The following is a 19,121-nucleotide window of genomic DNA, read 5'->3' as shown; positions in this document are numbered from 1 at the left end:
GAGGTGTCCAGTAGGCAGCTGGATATTCTGGAATGTTTTCCACACCACCAAGCAATTCTCTGGTTCTCTATGGATACTAGCTGGGTGTCCTACAATTTAACTCAATTCTGACACTATTTACTTGGAGATAGTGTCAGATTCCACAGGTTAAGTCCTGCAAGACTGCCCCCACCTCAGACAGCAGTTGCAAGTCCAGGTTGTTCTCCTGTCCTCTGACTGAGCAGTTATAAATCAGGGGTTCCCACTGCTCCCTCCTCAAATTCAGTCATTTGTCAGAATGGTTCACAAAGCTCAGCAAAACATTTATCTTATAAAAGATTCAGATGAACAGCCAGGTGAAGAGGTACATAGGGCAAGATCAGAAAGGTCCCAAGTACAGGAACTTCTGTCCATGTGGAACTGGGGTGCACCACCCTCCTGGCAGGTGGATCCATTCACTTACCTGGAAACTTAATCACGTTTTATTCAGGAGTTTTTATAGAGCGTTAATCTCCAGCCTCCCACTCTTCCACTTTCCAGAGGTTGGTGGATGGGACTGAAAGTTCCAGCCCTCTAATCACTTCGTCTTTTGGGTAACCAGTCCCATCTTGAGGCTACCTAGGTGCCCCAGCCTAATCGTTCATTAGCAAAACTCTTGAAAGATGTTCCTTATGAATAAGTAAAGACATTGATGTCACCCAGGAAATTTCAAGGTTTCAGGACCTCTGTGCCAGGAACTGGGAGAAAGACCAAATATATTTATTAAACCACAGATATAGAAGTCTAGTGCTTAAACCTGGGGAGATGATTATTATTGGTAGTCATCAACACATTAACCGAGTTCTTAACGTTTTAAGGGTAAGAGGCTCAACACCATCTTCCCCAGAAAAACATGCATCTGCCTAAAGAATCACATAATTTCAAGGGGCTCATAGATTCCCTGAAACCCACACATAAATCTTGAGTTAACAGTTCATATTCTTTATTCATTCCAAAGTCAGTCACAAAAGCATAGAGCAAAATTTAAAACTCGTTTTCAATCATTTTGGAATGGTAAAAATTGTAACAACAAGGTTTCAAAACTCACGTAAGGTATCATATGGGGGATTTGGCTCTGAAGAACTGTAATCTTTTTCCCAGATTATGCCAGTGATCTTCCCCAAGGTGTACTGTTTGTACAGAAAGGGCTTTGTGTAGCAGATGGTATAGCAGGCCTGGGAGGCAGAGATAGATGAGAGATCTAAGCCAGGACAAAGTAAGGCACTGTGGATCTGGGCATAGGCAAAGTGGAATAGAGAGAAATTACAAGTGGCCCGTGATACTGGCATAATAGTCACAGGCCACAATGTGGGTGATGGGTCAGGCAGATCCTGAGCGGTACTGTGGTCGGAAAGCTAATGCACCAATTGCTGGAAGTGACGGGCTGAGTATGAGTCAAGCACCATGGATAGCTCTGAGGCAAGGGTGTTTACTGCCTCTAAGAATCTGAAGCAAGTAAAGCCTTTTGGAAAAAAAAAAAATCAGAAGGCAGCTAGCCTGTCTGGACTGTACCACCTCTGAGGTGTACCATGAAAGATGGTACCCTGGATCTCAAAGTCATTACATGATTGCAGTCTTGAAGAATAATTTAAACTATTCTTATGGTCAAGGACATCATCACCCGTGCCTGAATGGCCTCACTCTGTTATGTCAGGATTAAGAAGTAGGCATTTGAATGCATCCTAGTGGATTTCCTGGGCTGTCTTATCATTTTGGAAGGCATCTAAATGAACCTTTGCCAACCCAGAGAATACCTCAAGCTTTATAAAACTCACAATCCTTGTCACTCTAATGTCCCATATTAGGTTCTTGCTCCCTTGGACTTCCAGATTCTGCACCATAAATCCTTACATGGTCCACTTACTCTGTCCAGAGGGATCTCTTCCTGGTCCTCAGTCTTCAGACATTCTTGTCTACATTGAAGAGTAAATGAATAGAATTTAATAGTGAGAAAGAAATCGTCTAGACCCAAATAGCTCTTTGTGATTTGTACCATACTTTAAAGGGATAAACATTGCAGTACCTGATTAGAAAGAAGCATGAATGCTAAATTGCTTCCAGTTCTTGAGACCACCTAAGCATCTTTATAGCATGTTGATACGATATACAAGGGCTATAATAATATTTTATTACATTAAAAACTCACTACTGTGCTCTGGTTTTCCTATTATGAAAAAAAATCCCCCTTTGGGTAAGTAAAGTTATGGAATCTTTGCCTGAAAGAAGCCTGCAGATAATCTTTAGTTTGTCCTTGTCTGTTTTTTATTGATGAAAACTGAGAACCAGAGACTGACCTGTCCACTGTCATATACTATTGTCTATGAAGTGTTGTAGTCAGATTTCCAAACACATAGAGGAAAAATTTGTGTGCACAACCTTACATTTTAGAATTTTATTTTCAAACTTTATATGACTACTGATTTATTAGCTCTTTATTTTAAAATAAGTTCTCTTAACATGTGAAATCTGATTTTCAGTCTTAATTACTTATTGAGAGGTCAGGGCTGCTTCTTATCCAAGTAGATTAAGTTTAAAATTATATATTTCAGTATTTTCATAATTGTGTTTATGAGATTGAAACATTATATTCTAGGAATTTTGGTTGTCATAAGTATGTTACATTCTGCACTGATGGGACCCAGCCAAACTGAAGTGCCATTTTATAAACTTCCCAAAGTTGCTAGAGACTGCAGAAAAGCAGGGCTTTGGTGAATTTTGGGAGGAAGAATGCTGCAAACCTCTAGGATCACCTAAGAATGAATCCCATAATAATAAAAAAAAATGTAAAGATAAAAATAGTTTAGGGCTTCCCTGGTGGCGCACTGGTTGAGAGTCCGCCTGCCGATGCAGGGGACATGGGTTCGTGCCCCGGTCTGGGAAGATCCCACATGCCGCGGAGCGGCTGGGCCCGTGAGCCATGGCCGCTGAGCCTGCGCGTCCGGAGCCTGTGCTCCGCAACGGGAGAGGCCACGGCAGTGAGAGGCCCGCGTACCGCAAAAAAAAAAAAAAAAAAGTTTAAAAAAGTACTATGTGATGGGTCTGCAAAAATTGAATGAGAATCTGATTGAATCCTAATGGGGCCAGAAGTTTACTAGAATACAAAAAAGTAAAAGAAAGGAAAAATCAAAATATCCACAAAATTTGGGGTTTACTTAGGCATTTTCTTCTAATTTTTCTTCCTTTTGGAGGCAAGTAGCAATTTTTTAATACATAGGGAGGGCATGATAGCCATCTGCAAGGAAAAGGTCAGTCTTTGTTATATTATCCTTTTTTGTATTGTTCCAGAGGGAGGTAGGGTTTTTTTCCCCTCAAAGTTAGGAAAAAATTCTCTAGTTCCTGGACTTCAAATTGAATAATTGTGAATCTGTGAGTGATCTAAGCAGTACAGTTATTTGGCATTTCAGAAAATTGTCAAAGTGACAGTAGGAAGCATTTGTTTGGACTGAGAGTTGGAGGCATCAGAAAATCAAATTTTCGTTTCAAAATGTTTGGGATGGAGAAGAGGTTCTGGAGCTCCCAGCTGACTGGAATGTTAAGAGCTGTTTCAGTTAGTAGTTCTCAACTCTGCTAGACTCCACATCCCCTTCTTAAAACGTATTTTGAAGCACCTCCTTGGCTCTCCTGGAGTGAAATTCATAGATAACTGCTCTTACATGTAAATTTTTAAGAGTTGGCATAATGCCTCAGCTGTGTTAAGGGAGAAAGAGCAGGAAACTAATTTATATTATTTAAATGAGTAAATACTCAGGTACTAGAAAGAAGTAATAAAATAGTGATATATTTACAAATAAGGGTAGTTTAGCTGTAAATATGACTGCTATAAGACAGTGATATAGGTATGATGTGATGGCTACTTAAATACAATAAGTGATACTGTTTTTGATGTGATTTTTTTGAAGTGAACAACTTTTGATAAAGTTCCTAACAACACAAAGTACACCCTTTCCTGTATTCATATGGGAGTTGCATTCTTGGAAAATGGTATAGTAAAATGATGCGAAATACATTTTTTGTTTATATGTAAAATGGAGTTAGATTCTAGGCTCAGGCAATTAAAGTTTATTTTCCTACATGACTGCATAGTGGAAAGTCTTTTCGAGTATGGGCCTGTTGTCCCACTCACTGCAGGACATCTAGCATCCTTAGCCCTTGCCCACTAGATATCAGTAGCACCTATTGCCATTTTGACAACCCAAAATCACTTCCATAGATTTAAAGAATATATCTTAGGCAGTAGTGTCCCTGTTTAGAACTACTGTTTAGAACTACTGAGATGCTGAGTGTATGGGGTTCTCTGGGGGGGGATGTATTAGTACACTTCCCTCTTTCTCTCCTGCACTTCTCCCTCCCCGCAGCTTGTGCAGTGTATAGTAAAAGGAGATGGAAATAAAATGTGCTATTAAACATTTCCCCCCATAGCATGTATAGCCCTATAATATTCTATATCATTTATTTATTATGTTTATTGCTTTTTATTTTTCTCCCCTTGCTGAAATGTAAGCCCTGCAAAGTTGGGCTTTTTTTGGTTCTTGCCTAGAACAGTACCTGCATAGCTGTCTAAATATTTGTTGACTGAATTAAAGAGTACAACTTTAGCTTTGTTTTGTATTCCCAAGTGTATACTATATCACTATAATACTAAATTGCGTTTCTCAAACACACCACATTGCTTCAGAACTCTTTTGCGTGTGCTGTGCTCTCCGCCTAGAGTCCTTATCTTTTTTTTCCTCCCCATTTCACCTAGCAAAATAATACTAGTCTTTCAGATTAATCATCCTTGCTGCTTAGATACCACCTCCCATTCCACCCCTAACTTCAGTTAATTGTATCTTCAGCTTTCTTTTTATCTTGTGTTCACTTTTATGGTTACACTTATCCTGTGTTAGAAGTGACAACTGTAACTTACTTACCTATCTGTTTCCTTTCTGTGCTGTGAATGAGTTGAGGGTAAGGGACTCTATCTTAACTCTGTTACCAGCACCTAGTAAATTAAATATATTCACATGTTGAATTTCAGCATGAAATAGGTTTTAAACTGAAGCTTTATAGAGCTCAAACATTCTGTTTTTTGGGTTGTGCTCCTTTCATCTCTTCCCTAAACCAGGATTTTCCCTGACAATGCTGAATGATCAACATTATGAACAATTTTATCTTGAAGTAGTTTGTGGAATAATTGACACATGAAATTTTGATTAATATGGCAACAACTAGTTTAAACATTCATTTCTCAGGGGTCAGAATTCCGCAGTGAGATTTGTAATATTCCAATTTCTAAAGAACATGTGAATTAAGTGAGAAAATAGATATGAAAATACTTTGTAAACTGTAACATACTAAACAAGTGTCACGTATTATAAAAATATTTGTATTCTGTCTACCTTTTCTTTCTGATTTGGTGTATGGGTACGAGAACACTATAAATTGATTATTCCTTGCGACTTCCCTGGCAGTACAGTGGTTAAGACTCTGCGCTTCCACTGCAGAGGGCACAGGTTCGATCCCTGGTCAGGGAACCAAGATACCTCATGCCAAGGTGCAGCCAAAAAAAAAAAAAAAAAAAAAATTACTCCTTGAACTATATATTGGTATTCGTAACTGTGATTTTATATTGTCTGAGTCCATGGTTATACCTACAGTTATAATGCAAGTTAGTAATAAAAAGTGCACTAAGGATTACCTTACATATTTTTAACAGTTATTTTAAATCTCAAGTAATGAAAGTTTAGATTTCTAAGGTCAGCATTCAAATGCATATTTATTTCTTGCTAAGTACTTAGCTTGGTCTGAGAAAAAAGCTATCGGGTGAGGAAAGGTATGTCTGAATAATTAGGCTTTAATCATGAATATGACTATAAATAACTGAGAAGAGCATTAGTACATTTGTTAAGGCAATTATATTTTTTATACAAAAATAGGCTTTTCCTGAAATCCGTGTTTATATGGTTCATTTACAGTTTATAGGGGTTTTTCTTGTGTGTTATCTCATTTGATCCACACTCTGAGCTATGTGGTAACGTTACCATTTTATACTTGAAGAAACAGTCTCAAAATATTATTTTTGCCCTATGTCACAAAGCTACCAAGTGGTAGAACTAGGTTTCAAACCCATCTTCTGATCCCAAGTCATATATTCTTCTACCATTCAATGCCTGAATATGGTAGGATTAAAGAACATATTATTTTAATGAAATACATATAGAGCAAGATTTTAATGAAATAAAATAGTTTGATATTTTCTTATTTACACTTAAACCCTCACTCTTCATTGTCTAATAAACCCATTGTTTCACTTCAGGTTTTAGAACTTCAGTTGAACGAATTTACTTCTTCTGTTCTTTGTGTTAAATCCCATTCGTGGCAAGTCTGGGACTTAATAATTTGGCATTCAGAACCTTTCCCGAAGAATTTTTTTCAAAAGGCAGGGTTTTAATTTACCCGAATCATGCGTAGTTTATTCAGAAGGGCAATTAGAGATGGTTCTGGTTTGCTTTTTCAGTATGTCTGACCAGTTTTCTGAGCTATCTCTAATTTATTAGAGATAAATTTTGTGCCACAAAAGAGGAATAAAAGGTAGGGCGAGCATATAAGCCCGGTTTGTCTCCAACACTCTTCATTTATGTGTTATTCTGTGACAAGTATTAGTAGTGCCCTCTTTCAGTCTTAAAATTATCCTGGTTTGGATGATAAATTTGAAGGTAGATTCATTATCTGTTTATTGTTATGTAACAGATTACTTAGCTGCTTAAAACAACATTTATTATCTCACAGTTTCTGTAGGTCAGGAATTCAGATGTGGCTTAGCTAATGCCTCTGCCCCAGAGTTCCTTGTGAGGTTGCAGTCAGGGTGTCAACAGGAGCCACGTTTCAAGGCTCAGTTGAGGGAGAATCCATTTCCAAGCTCACTCACAGGATTATTGGCAGGATTTAGTTCCATGTGGGCTGTTGAAACGAGGGCCTCAATCCCTTGCTGGCTCTTGGCCAGGGGCTCCCCTTAGTTCCATGCCATGTGGGGCTCTCCATAGGGCAACTTACAACATGGAAGCTGGCTTTTGACTGAGGGAGGGAGGGAGAGACAGACAGACAGACACAGACATGGACACAGAGAGAGGGAGAGTTCTGCAGTGACATCCTATCACCTCCACTGCTTTCTGCTTGCTAGAATCAAGTCACTACAACCAGTCTTCACTCAAGGGGAGACATCACAAATGGTCACCCTACTAAAAGGGAAATTGCTTCCACATTAATAGTTCTCCACAGTGGAACGCAACTCATTACCTGTTTCTGTTTTCCTTCAAGAAGAAATTTGCTACAAGCTTCTCTTCCTTCTTTAATGTTTAGTACCTGTTCGTACATATGTACATTCAGCTCTACTAAATTCTAAATACTAAGTCACAAATTTGGTGTATACAAACTTTCTGCTTGAAAGGATTCATGTACATTTTTACATAATATAATTTGGAGGGGTGCTGTTAAGCGTAAAAATGTAACAGTTTTTAATCTATACGTTTGTGGTGGCTTCTGCAGCTTTGAATGGGTACAGTAAGTTTAGAGCTAGGTTTCGAGGGCTTTCTAGGTCATTTGTTTGAAGCCTTGTGCCAAAAGGCAGAGGTCATAGTGTGACCCTGGCTAGCACTACTCTCCTTCATGGGCACAGACTGTACCCTGAGCTTTAGCTGGCTGCTTGGCACATTCACTGGATCGGTTGGGAGGATGGAGGATCACTGTGTGTACAAGCCCTTCCAGCTACCGGAAGCTATAGAGTAATTTAAAAGGGTATTAGTGTAATATTCCATTGTATATATGTGCCACATACAATGGAATATTACTCAGCCATAAAAAGAAACGAAATTGAGCTATTTGTAATGAGGTGGATGGACCTAGAGTCTGTCATACAGAGTGAAGTAAGTCAGAAAGAGAAAGACAAATACCGTATGCTAACACATATATATGGAATCTAAGGGGAAAAAAAATGTCATGATGAACCTAGGGGTAAGGCAGGAATAAAGACGCAGACCTACTAGAGCATGGACTTGAGGATATGGGGAGGGGGAAGGGTGAGCTGTGACAAAGCTGAGCTGTGACAAAGCGAGAGAGAGGCATGGACATATATACACTACCAAACGTAGGGTAGATAGCTAGTGGGAAGCAGCCGCATAGCACAGGGAGATCAGCTTGGTACTTTGTGACCACCTGGAGGGGTGGGATAGGGAGGGTGGGAGGGAGGGAGACGCAAGAGGGAAGAGATATGGGAACATATGTATATGTATAACTGATTCACTTTGTTATAAAGCAGAAACTAACACACCATTGTAAAGCAATTATACTCCAATAAAGATGTAAAAAAAAATCTTAAAAAAAAGAATAAATGAAAATATTTTCATCAAAAAAAAAAGAATAAAAAATAAATAAAAGGGTATTAGTGTTTTGAAGTGAGCGTGAAGCCACGTCTTGAAAGAACAGATCATCAGACACTCTTTTAACCTTTTGGCCTCTGTGGGCAGGAGGGAGGAAGAAACTCCAGTGTTTGTCCTATTTCAGGGGTAAATTAGTGCCTAGATCAAACTGTCCCTCCCCAACATTCAGGATTAAGCTCTTTATCTCTGTTTACATTAACTACCACAGGAAGCCCAGGACTCTAGGGTCCTTCCTCATGCGCATGTGTCTCTGTCCATTTACTTTTCTATCCAGATCCCTTGCCTCTCTCCCGCTTCTTTCACTGGGTTTCTGTTATCCTCACCCTCTTGTCTGAACATTTCCTTCATCTTTTTGTTTAGACTGAAACCAGGCTTTTCACCTCTTGACACCCTTTTCCTCAGCTTTCTCCTGCAGTCTTCTCAGCTGTTGGCTCTTTTTCTTCCCATATCCCTCATATCTCTAGGCCTAGAAGTGGAGACAGAGAATTGCTCCTCATTACTCTTTTCAGACCCCTCTCTTCCCTTTTCTCTAAACATTCCAGCTCTGAATCTCATCAGACTCTACCTTGTAGTCATCTATAGATCCCCTGGATCATTCCCCCTCATTTCTTTAAGATTTTAGCTCCTAGCTCATGTTCACTTTTTCTAGCACTATTTCTGTGATAATTTATGGAAATTTCATTACCTATGTAGACAATTTTTCTAAAACTCTAGACTTGCCCAATGATCATATCCTCTGTGTTCCCTTGAGGTGTTTGTCCACATGGTTATTTCCTAGACCTTGACGTTACCAATAACTAAAACCCCTTCATAATCTCTTCAGTTTTACAAATTCTGGTCACCACCTTCTGTCCTCCCAAACCACTCCTTCTACCCGAACACCTACAAGCCTTCGTCAATCCCCCTGTTACCTGCATTCCATTAATCCTACAGCTTTTTCATTGGTCTTCAATAGGCCTGTCATTATAATCTCAACTTTGCATATACCCTCAACTCAGCCCTCCCATTCCTTTGGCTTTGTCATCCTTGTCTGGTGAAATTCCAGCTCTGGTTAAATCTAACTCTATTATTCATGTCTACTTCTGTATATTTTAATGTAGCTGGAGAAAAACACAGCCATGCTGACTGGTCTCATTTTAAATTCATAATCATGAACCTCAAGAAGGTTAGTGCTGCCTGGCAGTCCTGGTATATTTTCTGGCCCATGCTGTGTTTTATTCCTTCTGTTCTTCAGTCTCGCACCCAACCCCACAATTTTAACTTTCAGAAAATAGAGATAATCAGAGAGAATGTCCACAAGCTCTCATCACCGTATCCACCTAATTTATTGCCTCTGACTGTTGTACTTTCCATGTTCTACTTGGTCAGTAAATCCACTTCCCTCTCAATTATTATGAACGTTGTTCCAGAAGTTCTCCCCCTACCCCAGTGCAGCATGTTTTTCTTTATCAAAACAAAACAAAAATTTCCGTCGATCAATAAGTATGCTTTAATTTATTCCGGCTTTAAAAAAAAAAAAAAGCTCTCCTAACTTCGCTTGTCCCTCTAGCTCTTACTCTTTCTTCACTCCCCTTTACAGTGAAACTCCTTGAAAGAGCTGTCTGTGTGTACTTTCTCTAATTCCTCTTTTCCCATTCTCTCTTAAACGCTTGCCAAGCAGGCTTTGACCCCACCACTCTGCCCACACTGTTGTCAAGATCACTGATGACCTCCATGTTCCTAAGTCTAATGGTCAGGTCTTAGTTATTATCTTATGCTACACATCCGTAGCATTTGGCATATTTGATTACTCCCTCCTTGAAACCTTACCCTATCTGGCTTCTCAGATTTCCTCCCACCATACTGGCTGCTTGTTCAGATGCTCCAGAGTTCAGTCTTCAGGCCTTGCCTTATCATGGTTATTCCCTAAGTGAACTTATCCTGTGTATAATCTGTCAACTCCCTAATTTGTATCTCCCACCCACAACTCTCTCCTAAACTCTAGACATATTCAACTGCTAACTTGACATTCTCACTTGGGTGGCTAATAAAATTCTCAGTCCTAACATGTCCAAAACTGAACTTTTGATCTTCTCGCTCAAACCTGCATCTCCCACAGTCTTGCTCATCTCATTAACTGACAATTCAGTCTGACTTTCTAGGTGCTCAGGCAAAAACTTTAAGTGTAATCCTTGGCTCCTCTGTTCTTTCACACTCCACATCTACTCTGACAGCATATCCAGTTTGATAGTCATTTCAGCTTTAACATTTATCAGGAATCTGAGTGACTCTTACTACCTCCAGAACTCATGCCCTAGTCCAGGCTTCCATCATCTCTCTGAAGTGACAGCATTTCTAATTATTGAATAGCCTCCTTCCTGGTCTCCCTGCTTTGTTCCCTAGCCCCCTCCACACATTTGTCTGTTTCTAAAGTTGCAACCAGAGCAGTCCTTTTAAAACAAGTCAGTTCATGTCTCTACTTTCTCAAAACTCTCTAATGGCTTCCCAACTCACACCATAAAAATAAAAATCCTTACAATGACCAACAAGGGTCTATACCAGTGTTGTCCAGTGGAAAAATAATGCCAACCACATATGTAATTAAAAATTTTCCAGCAACCATGCTATACAAGTAAAAAGAAAACATGAAATTAATTTCAGTATATCTAATTTAAACCAGTATATCCAAATATTATTTCAACATGTAATCAGTGTAATGAATTATCAATGAAATTGTTTTACTTTTTTATATCAAGTCTTCAAAAATCTGATGTGTATTTTACACAATTTTGATACCAAATTTTGGTTGGAAATACTTGATTTGTATTTTGATTGGAAATACTTGATCAGTATTTAGGTTTCATGAAATTTACAGTTGAAAGTAAATTTACATACTTAAATAATTCACAACATTCTTAGAAGTTTTCTAATAACTGAATCCAGTATTGGTTTTTAAATTTTAATTTTAATTAAAGTTTAAAAATTTTAAATTCAGTTTCTAGGCACATTTCAGATGCCCAACAGCCATATGAGACTAGTGGCTATCATATTGGACACCGCAGCTCTTTACCATCTGGCCACTCTTCTCTGACCTCATCTCCTACTGTTTTCTCCTTTGCTCATTCTGCTCCAGCTGTAATGACCTCCTGTTCTTTGATCCCAGCAGACACTTAACATTTCAGAGCCTTTGCATTTGTTGTTCTCTTTGCTTAAAAAGCTTTGCTCCCAGGTAGCTGCATGACTTACTCCTTGACCTTTTTCAGGTCTTTGCTCAAGTGTCACCTTTTAAAGAAATTATCTCTGACCAACTTATTTAATATCTGCACCAATTGCCTTCTCTCTCAAAGTCTTATATTTCAGGCTGCCTTTTGAAAGACGAGAGAAGAGGGCTGAAAGGGGAGAGACTGATCTACAAAGGAAAGCAGTGAAATATGAGAAGTGTCCCATACAAACAACTAAGTAAATTTGTTAAGCAAAAACATAAGAGTAAAATCAGATTGAACAAGTGACTATATCCTCTCAGCTTGCTGCTACCTAGGCAGCTCAGAGGATCATTTTTTGTACATAGGACTGACCCCTTTATAGATGTAAGCTCCTTAAGTGCACTGTTCTGCCTTCACATCCTCTTGTATTTTCTTTGGCACCTAGCATAGAACTTTGACCAAAAGGCAATCTGAACACTTCAATTATTGGCTGCCCATTGATTAGCCTTTTGTGTTTTATATTCTGTGGTTGCCTTTCTACCTTCCTCCCTTCTTTTTCAGTGCCAGCAACTGGTATACTTGCTGATGGTATTTGTGTGTTGGCTTCACATACCTTATGGCTGTGGTTGTGACCCTGATTCTTTCCTTGTCTGTTCTCATGCACTCTTATTCATTTTCCAAAACCAACTCCTCTAAGAAATCTTCACTATGTATTCTTCTGTTTTATATTCTAGTAGGGAATATAAACATGTAAACACAGTTACAATAGAATATGAATTCTTGAGGGGAGGGACCATGCCTTACTTTTTTTTTTGGCCTTTAATGCCTTCCTCAGTGCCTTGCGTATAGTAGGTACACAGTGCTTGTTAAATTGAATGAACCAGGCATAGAGCAATAGAGTTGCTATTAATGGGAGAAATTTATGTTGTTTAAAATAAGGTCTTAAACCCAAGTACCTTTTTAAAAACCACATTGAGAGGCAAGAGATGTAGAGCTGTGGGAGAGTGTGTGGAGAGAAACAGTAAAATCAAAATCTTTCCTTACATAGGAGGGAGTCTAAGAGTCTGAAGTTCTCAGAACTTACCATGTTGGAAAGTCAGGAAAGCACATGTGCTCAAATGGAGTGAGAAGACATATCTGTTTGTATTATAGGAATACTGTTTTCTGTTTTACCCTGGATTTTGCTCTTGTGTATATTGTTTCTTGATATATTTGTACAGTTGTTTGCATCCCTACTTAACATTTGACAGTCTGACATCTGGGTAAAGATCAGCCCTCATTTGTTAACCAGGGGATTGAGAGAGATAATTAAGAGTCCTTCTAACTCTGTGATTCTGTTATTTTGAGGAAACCAGACCCCGTTAGCAAGTACTTAATGGTACCCTATTAGGCACAAGAATTTTCATCAGTTTGGCTTATTTGCTGCCAGTTTGTTCTTTAGAAATGGAGTATGTATTAAAAGTGGGTACTTGAGTTGCCTACAGGGGTATTTTGGTTGCAAGCTCATAATGTGAAAATACACTTTGATTTTGGATTAGCTATATTGTCAGGAAATTTGAGTTTATAGAATTTTTTCCAGAGTTATTTTTGGAGATTCAGAATTTTAAGCTGGCACTGTGTCTTAGCAGTTAACTCTTTTCTGATCAGGGGTTCTGGGTAAACTGGAAAAGTATTTCTTCCTCTCTATAATAATTTATTGCTAATGGGTCATAGTACATGAGCAGCATATTCCAGCAGGCATCAGGAAGAAACAGCAAGGGACAAAAATTCTTTTTTTCTGGTTCTTAAACATGTTCTTTGTTTTAAATAATGTTAAGTATTGAAAATTAAATATAAAAAATAAGTATGCCCCCCAAATAAGTATTACAAGAAATAACATAATAGTGCAAACCCCAAAATACAAATAAAAGGAGGTAAGTGTCTCCCCTGCTCTTCATATTCTAGCTCTCCCTCGTCTGCCCAGCTTTAGCCAGTTCAGACTGGGTAGCTCTTTTGGACCTGATAAATCATCCTAATTCTTAATTTTTTTTCCCTCACAGAAAGTGTGACAACTCCTTTATATTCGTTTTTATTTTTTGCATATGTCTGCTTCCTAGCAGTATAGCTCTCCTCTGCATCACTCTGAGAGTCTTCCTCTTGCACCAAGACTGCCCTTCATAAACTGTTCATGAAGTCCTTACCCTTTTTTCCTCGCTGAGAATCAGATTTTCCCTCCCTTTAGTGGGTATAAACAGAAGCAACATTCCCATGTTTTTTTCGTGTGTAGGTGACATCCAACAGTTAATTAAGAAACTTAGTTTGCTTCTCAATACTTAACGCCCAGTTCTTCCATCGGCAGAGCTTGCAGGGCTCACTGCAAAGGTCCCACTGTCTAGTTATGTTTTTAGTGAGAACCGGGTATCTCTTTCTTCCCCATCTTATGTTTTATCTTGTCACAAGATTTTCTCAGATAGATTTAATATAATAAGTATTTATAAAAATTCTAATGCTTCTACCTTAAGTTAGATTATATAGCTGTTTGATGTTATGGGTGATACTGTGAATTTGTGATTTGCACGGCTTCAGATGTCATAATTTTTCCCCCCACTTTCTAGGAAGTAACAGCTAGCAGTCGCCACTATGTTGACAGGCTATTTGACCCTGATCCCCAGAAAGTTCTACAAGGTGTCATGTAAGTAGTATGTATTTAAGAGTCTATCAAAAAGTCTTGTTTGTTTCATGTTTGAATCTGTCAAGTATTATAATTCTGAAAATGCAGGGTTGTAACTTTTTTCTTCTGTTTTGGAAAGACCCCTTGACATTCATGACTTTAATATGGTACTATAAAGAATTGTCCGTTGGATAGTTAACTGACATGGTTAGCTTCATTTTTTGTAGAATACTTGTTTTACATTTTAAAAAATGTTTACTTTGGAGAATGCTTTTGTGACTTCAATATCCAGCAAAAGCAAGAGAGTAAAACTGATTATCTTTGATAATCGGAAAGGGGGTGGGAGAATAGGTCACCAGGGTTTTGGGCTTCTTGTTTTGCTTTGTTTTTGGTTAACTCATTGACTGTCTTTAAGGTTTGAATTTCCTAGTGATGTTCTAAATACAAGAATTTAGAAAGCAGTCATTAGAAAATTTAAACTTTTTTTTCCCACATTTTAAATAAACTCTTGATAACCTAAATGCCCTTCTTTTCTCCACAATTGCCTCATGTTTAATGAGAGGAAATATTTTTAAGCAACATACCTGAGGTGATTATTCTTAAAAAAAAAAAAAAAAAAAAAGTGGGACAAGTGCAATAAGATTGCAAATGATTGAAAGATGAATTCTCTCTCCTAAGAGCAGATTTTCATGCTCTTATCACATTACTTGTAAGAAAGAAGGTCTAGCCTAAGGCGACTGACTCATAGGGTTGGGAAACACGGAGCACCCACAGGGCTGAGCTGTGTCCTGGGGAAGGAGGACCCAAAAAAGGTCAGGATGAGATACATTTGGGATAGCAGTGAGGGCACAAATGAGTCCCTTTCTTCTTAACCCTGTTAGTGTTATCAGCAAGATAACATCTTTAGTTTAACTCTTGCTCAACCATGGCAAGGCTAGGATGCGTCCCACTTCCAAAAAAAAAAGCTCTATAGCAGGGACGTCTTGAGAGTGTGTATTTGTAAAGTAGAGGCAAGATAAGTAAGGCTGCTTGACTCTTCAAATTGAGCTAGAAGGGAAGGTGAGGAGCTGGATGGAGATCCACCTGGGAAACTCGACACCTTCTCTTCACATCTTCTCAGTTTACAGAAACAGGAGATGATATTTCTTGTTTTCTCATTATGTTAACTTTGCCTTTGTCCCCTTAACTGGGAGACTATAATGATTTAATCAGCGCCTTTAAGTCTAGTTTGATTAATACCAGGAAAAGTGGTATTAAATCTGTCTCTTAAATAAATCAGTTTGGGTTGTACCTACACACACAAATTAGTGGAAGAGATAGGTTTAATTTGACATTCTTTCTTAGACAGGCAGACACTCCCCCACACAAAGCTAGACACAGCTTTGTATATTGCTAATCCTAGATATCACTTAAGATTCCTCAATAAATAGTTCCGCTGGAAATGTCAGACTCATTAAGTATTCAGTAAATGATACAAGATGATGTTATTGTTGTTGTTGTTTTCATTATTACTGCTTCTGTGGCAGTTTAGGAGAAAAGCTAAATTTCTCAGTCAAGGATTCTGCGTGAAAGACTTGTATCTTGAGTCATATCTGATGTGAGTAGCTGATTCAAGTGTTGTCACTGTTAGAAATTTCTCATTTACCAAAAAACACTGTAGCTTTTTTAAAGGTGATTAAATATCAAATAAGGCATAAAAAACACTGGGAAGGGTTTCCCTGGTGGCGCAGTGGTTGAGAATCCGCCTGCCGATGCAGGGGACACGGGTTCGTGCCCCGGTCCGGGAAGATCCCACATGCCGCGGAGCGGCTGGGCCCGTGAGCCATGGCCGTTGAGCCTGCGCGTCCGGAGCCTGTGCTCCGCAATGGGAGAGGCCACAACAGTGAGAGGCCCGCTACTGCAAAAAAAAAAAAAAAAACCACTGGGAAGAGTGTATTATTTCAAACTAGCTATGGTATAGTTTGATAGACTTAGTGCCTCTTAAAAAATTATCAAGTCTAAGACACTTAGCTGTCAGCTAAGAAGATAAGAAAGGTTTGTGTGGAGGGATAGTGGAGTGGAAAGAGCATGGGCTTTCAAGTTGGACAACGGTAGGTTGGATACCTGGTTCTGATGCTTCCTAGTAGAGTCCTTTCCTAGTACAGTGCTTGGGCAGGTTATTTGATTTCTTTGAGCGTCAACTTTATCATCTGTAAAGAGAGAGTAATACTGCCCATCTTGCCAAGTGGTTAAGAATTAAGACAGAAATATAACATTCAGTGCCTGGTATGTTGTGGATACCCACAAATTGGTACTTAAATGGTTAGTAGTTATTGACCCTAATTTAAAACAACTTCAAAAATAAGGTGATTCTTTTCAAAGAAGAGAAAGAAAAACTAAAAAAATGTCAGAGATAAAACAATTCCCACCGAAGGAGAAGAAAAGGGAGAGGAGCTAGAATTCTTGATTCAGACAAGAAAATCTGAGTGATAACACGTTCCAGTAAATGTGATTGCTACTTAAAATACTAAAATCTATTTAGAGTTTGAAACAGACAGATCACCCAAAATCTTTTCACTTTATGGCCTTCTGGGGGCGTGTGTAGTATGATTTGATAAAGCTTTCTTTACCGCAGAGAGAAAAAATTATCCTTTCTGACTTAATTCTTTCCTGAATTTTGTTACTGTCTGAAGATTAATTGTACGTAGTCAATTGAATGAAAAATGAGTTAAATTTTTAACATTTACTTTTAAGTAACCTTGTCTAATACAAGAATAATACAATATTGATAGAGGAAAAGGGGGAGCCAAAATGATGTTTAGGAAAAGAGAATTGACCAATTCTTTTCTTTTATTTAATACACATTACACAGCCACCGTTGAGTCAGTCATACAGAGACCATTACTAGACCAAAAGAGGCAGGTAGAAGGAAGGTGGCCACAGAGTGTAAACAACCAAAGGTAGCCTTCTGGTTTTAGGGAAGGAAAAGACAGAGGCTGAAGTAACCAGCTTTGAATCCAAAATATCCAATTCGAAGGACATAAAAAAGAATTGATGACTAGCTTTAGCTATGAGACAACCAGAGCTCTATCGTTTTTCTAGCAATATTAGTCTGATTTTTCACTAGCAGGAAAAACAAAATCGAAGAAATTAAAGATGAATAATAACTTTTCATCAAGGTCTCTAACTGATCTACTCTGCTGAGTTAGAGCCATAGACCTATGCATAAATATAGGGAACTTCTTTGTAGATAACCCATGTTGTGAAGGACTGTTTTACCTAGTCAGTGAGTATGCCTTTGAAGAATACTATTAAACATCAGAACTGCTTAAGTTTAATTGTTAAAGAATGAGGAGTTATCCTAGAGACAACTTTTTTGTTTATAGTACAATATTTAGCATAAATTTGAATGGTCCTATTATACTAAAGGTTTGAAAACAGAATTAGGTCCTGAAAAGCAAGGTTTCAAATGTGTAACTGAGTAGTTAATGGAGTAAGATAGGAGTCAGATATGAGCAGAGAGAACAGGGCAATCAGCTGTGTAGGTCATAAACTACAGCCTTTGCAACTACAACAGAGAGTAGGTACATCAGATAAACTATACCGTATTGCAAATTTTCAGCTTCCTCTAGTGTGGTGATCTGCGTGTGACTTTAAAAAAACAATTACAGGATGTTTTTGGTGAAGTTACCCTGGTATTAGCTCAACCATGTTAAATTTCATAGTTGCAGAAGAATAACTGTTGAAATGTTTTTGTAGACCTTGAGTTAAAGCTGCTTAAATATTGTGCTTTTTTTTAACATACCTAAATTAGAGCACCTGAATCTGGTTTTGACGTTAGTGATTCTCCGTGAAAAAAATAAACAGATATCCCCCTGTGGCCTTACGTTGATATTCCCTATGTTGAAAGGCAAAAGATGATACAAGCAAATGTGGCTGGCTTTGTAGTTTCAAAGTTGAATCAAACTAGAAAACTAGATTGGCTCTTTCTGGTAAACTAAGGCAGGCAGTTGTGGATACTGTAGAATTGTGTGGTTTTCACCAAGTATCAATTTTTAAGAAGTGTCTTCTGAAGTATTTTAATATACTGATGAAATAAGTTCATTTTGGTAATGGTTTTGGTACTTCATTCTCTGGTTCCAAGCAAATATGTACCTCTGGTTTCAGTAGAATATAGGCACTTTCCATTTTCTTGCATGTCCTAAAGATATGAGCTCCCATAAAATGAAGCCTCTGGCTTTTGGAAATTTTAAATTAAGGATAAGTTTTAGGCTAATTCAAAAGAAATGTCCTGTTAGTTACTTTCAAAAGTGTTACAGGTAAACATAAGTGAAGATGACCTTAATACCAAATGAAATGGAGTGATTCTGAGAGTTACTTGTTTAAAACTTTGTATTCTGAGACAGGTTAGTCTGGTTAAGAGGGTAGCAAGATTTTCCAGAAATTGTTAGATCAGATTGACATAGTTTTGTGTACAGATATATAAGCTGTTTATATATGTATGTGATACTAACTTTGAACATCAAAAATATCTGAATATTTGTATGCATATCTGTATATATATCTTTTCATATTTATAAGCCACTTAACTGTATGCTTCCATATTCATAATGGTCTAACACATTTCTGATGTTCTTTGGAATGATTACATATATTAAAAATATTTATTAATGTACTGTAAAAATATTTTACATTTATTAGTGCAGTTATTACATTGCACTTTTCATTTTTGGAGAATGTAAGGTGATTTGTAATCAGCTGATAACTCTGATAAAACAGAGTTAAGTACAACTCCTAAACTAGTGTTTATAAAAATCGGAACTGTATCTGACGCTACCCTACATTCCAGAAATCTACACCTCAGGGTAATTTGTTGAT

The 19,121-nt window shown here is 38.0% G+C and overlaps 1 protein-coding gene across 4 annotated transcripts in view; it reads left to right on the top strand.

The window, feature by feature from the left end:
• Positions 1-19,121, top strand: part of ARMC8 (armadillo repeat containing 8) — a 106,494-nt gene that overhangs the window by 6,686 nt on the left and 80,687 nt on the right. For 3 of the 4 annotated variants that reach the window (XM_004278957.4, XM_033404097.2, XM_004278954.4), the window contains exon 2: positions 14,209-14,285. The exons of the other annotated variant lie outside the window; for it this stretch is intronic. In XM_004278957.4, the coding sequence (XP_004279005.1) occupies positions 14,209-14,285 (77 nt within the window). The remainder of the gene's footprint in view (positions 1-14,208; positions 14,286-19,121) is intronic. 4 annotated transcript variants of the gene reach the window in all.

The sequence above is a fragment of the Orcinus orca genome, chromosome 5 (assembly GCF_937001465.1).
Source record: "Orcinus orca chromosome 5, mOrcOrc1.1, whole genome shotgun sequence".
NCBI classification, from domain to species: domain Eukaryota; kingdom Metazoa; phylum Chordata; class Mammalia; order Artiodactyla; family Delphinidae; genus Orcinus; species Orcinus orca.
The sequence above is the reverse complement of the archived record's forward strand: the minus strand, read 5'-3'. Positions and strand labels throughout refer to the sequence as shown.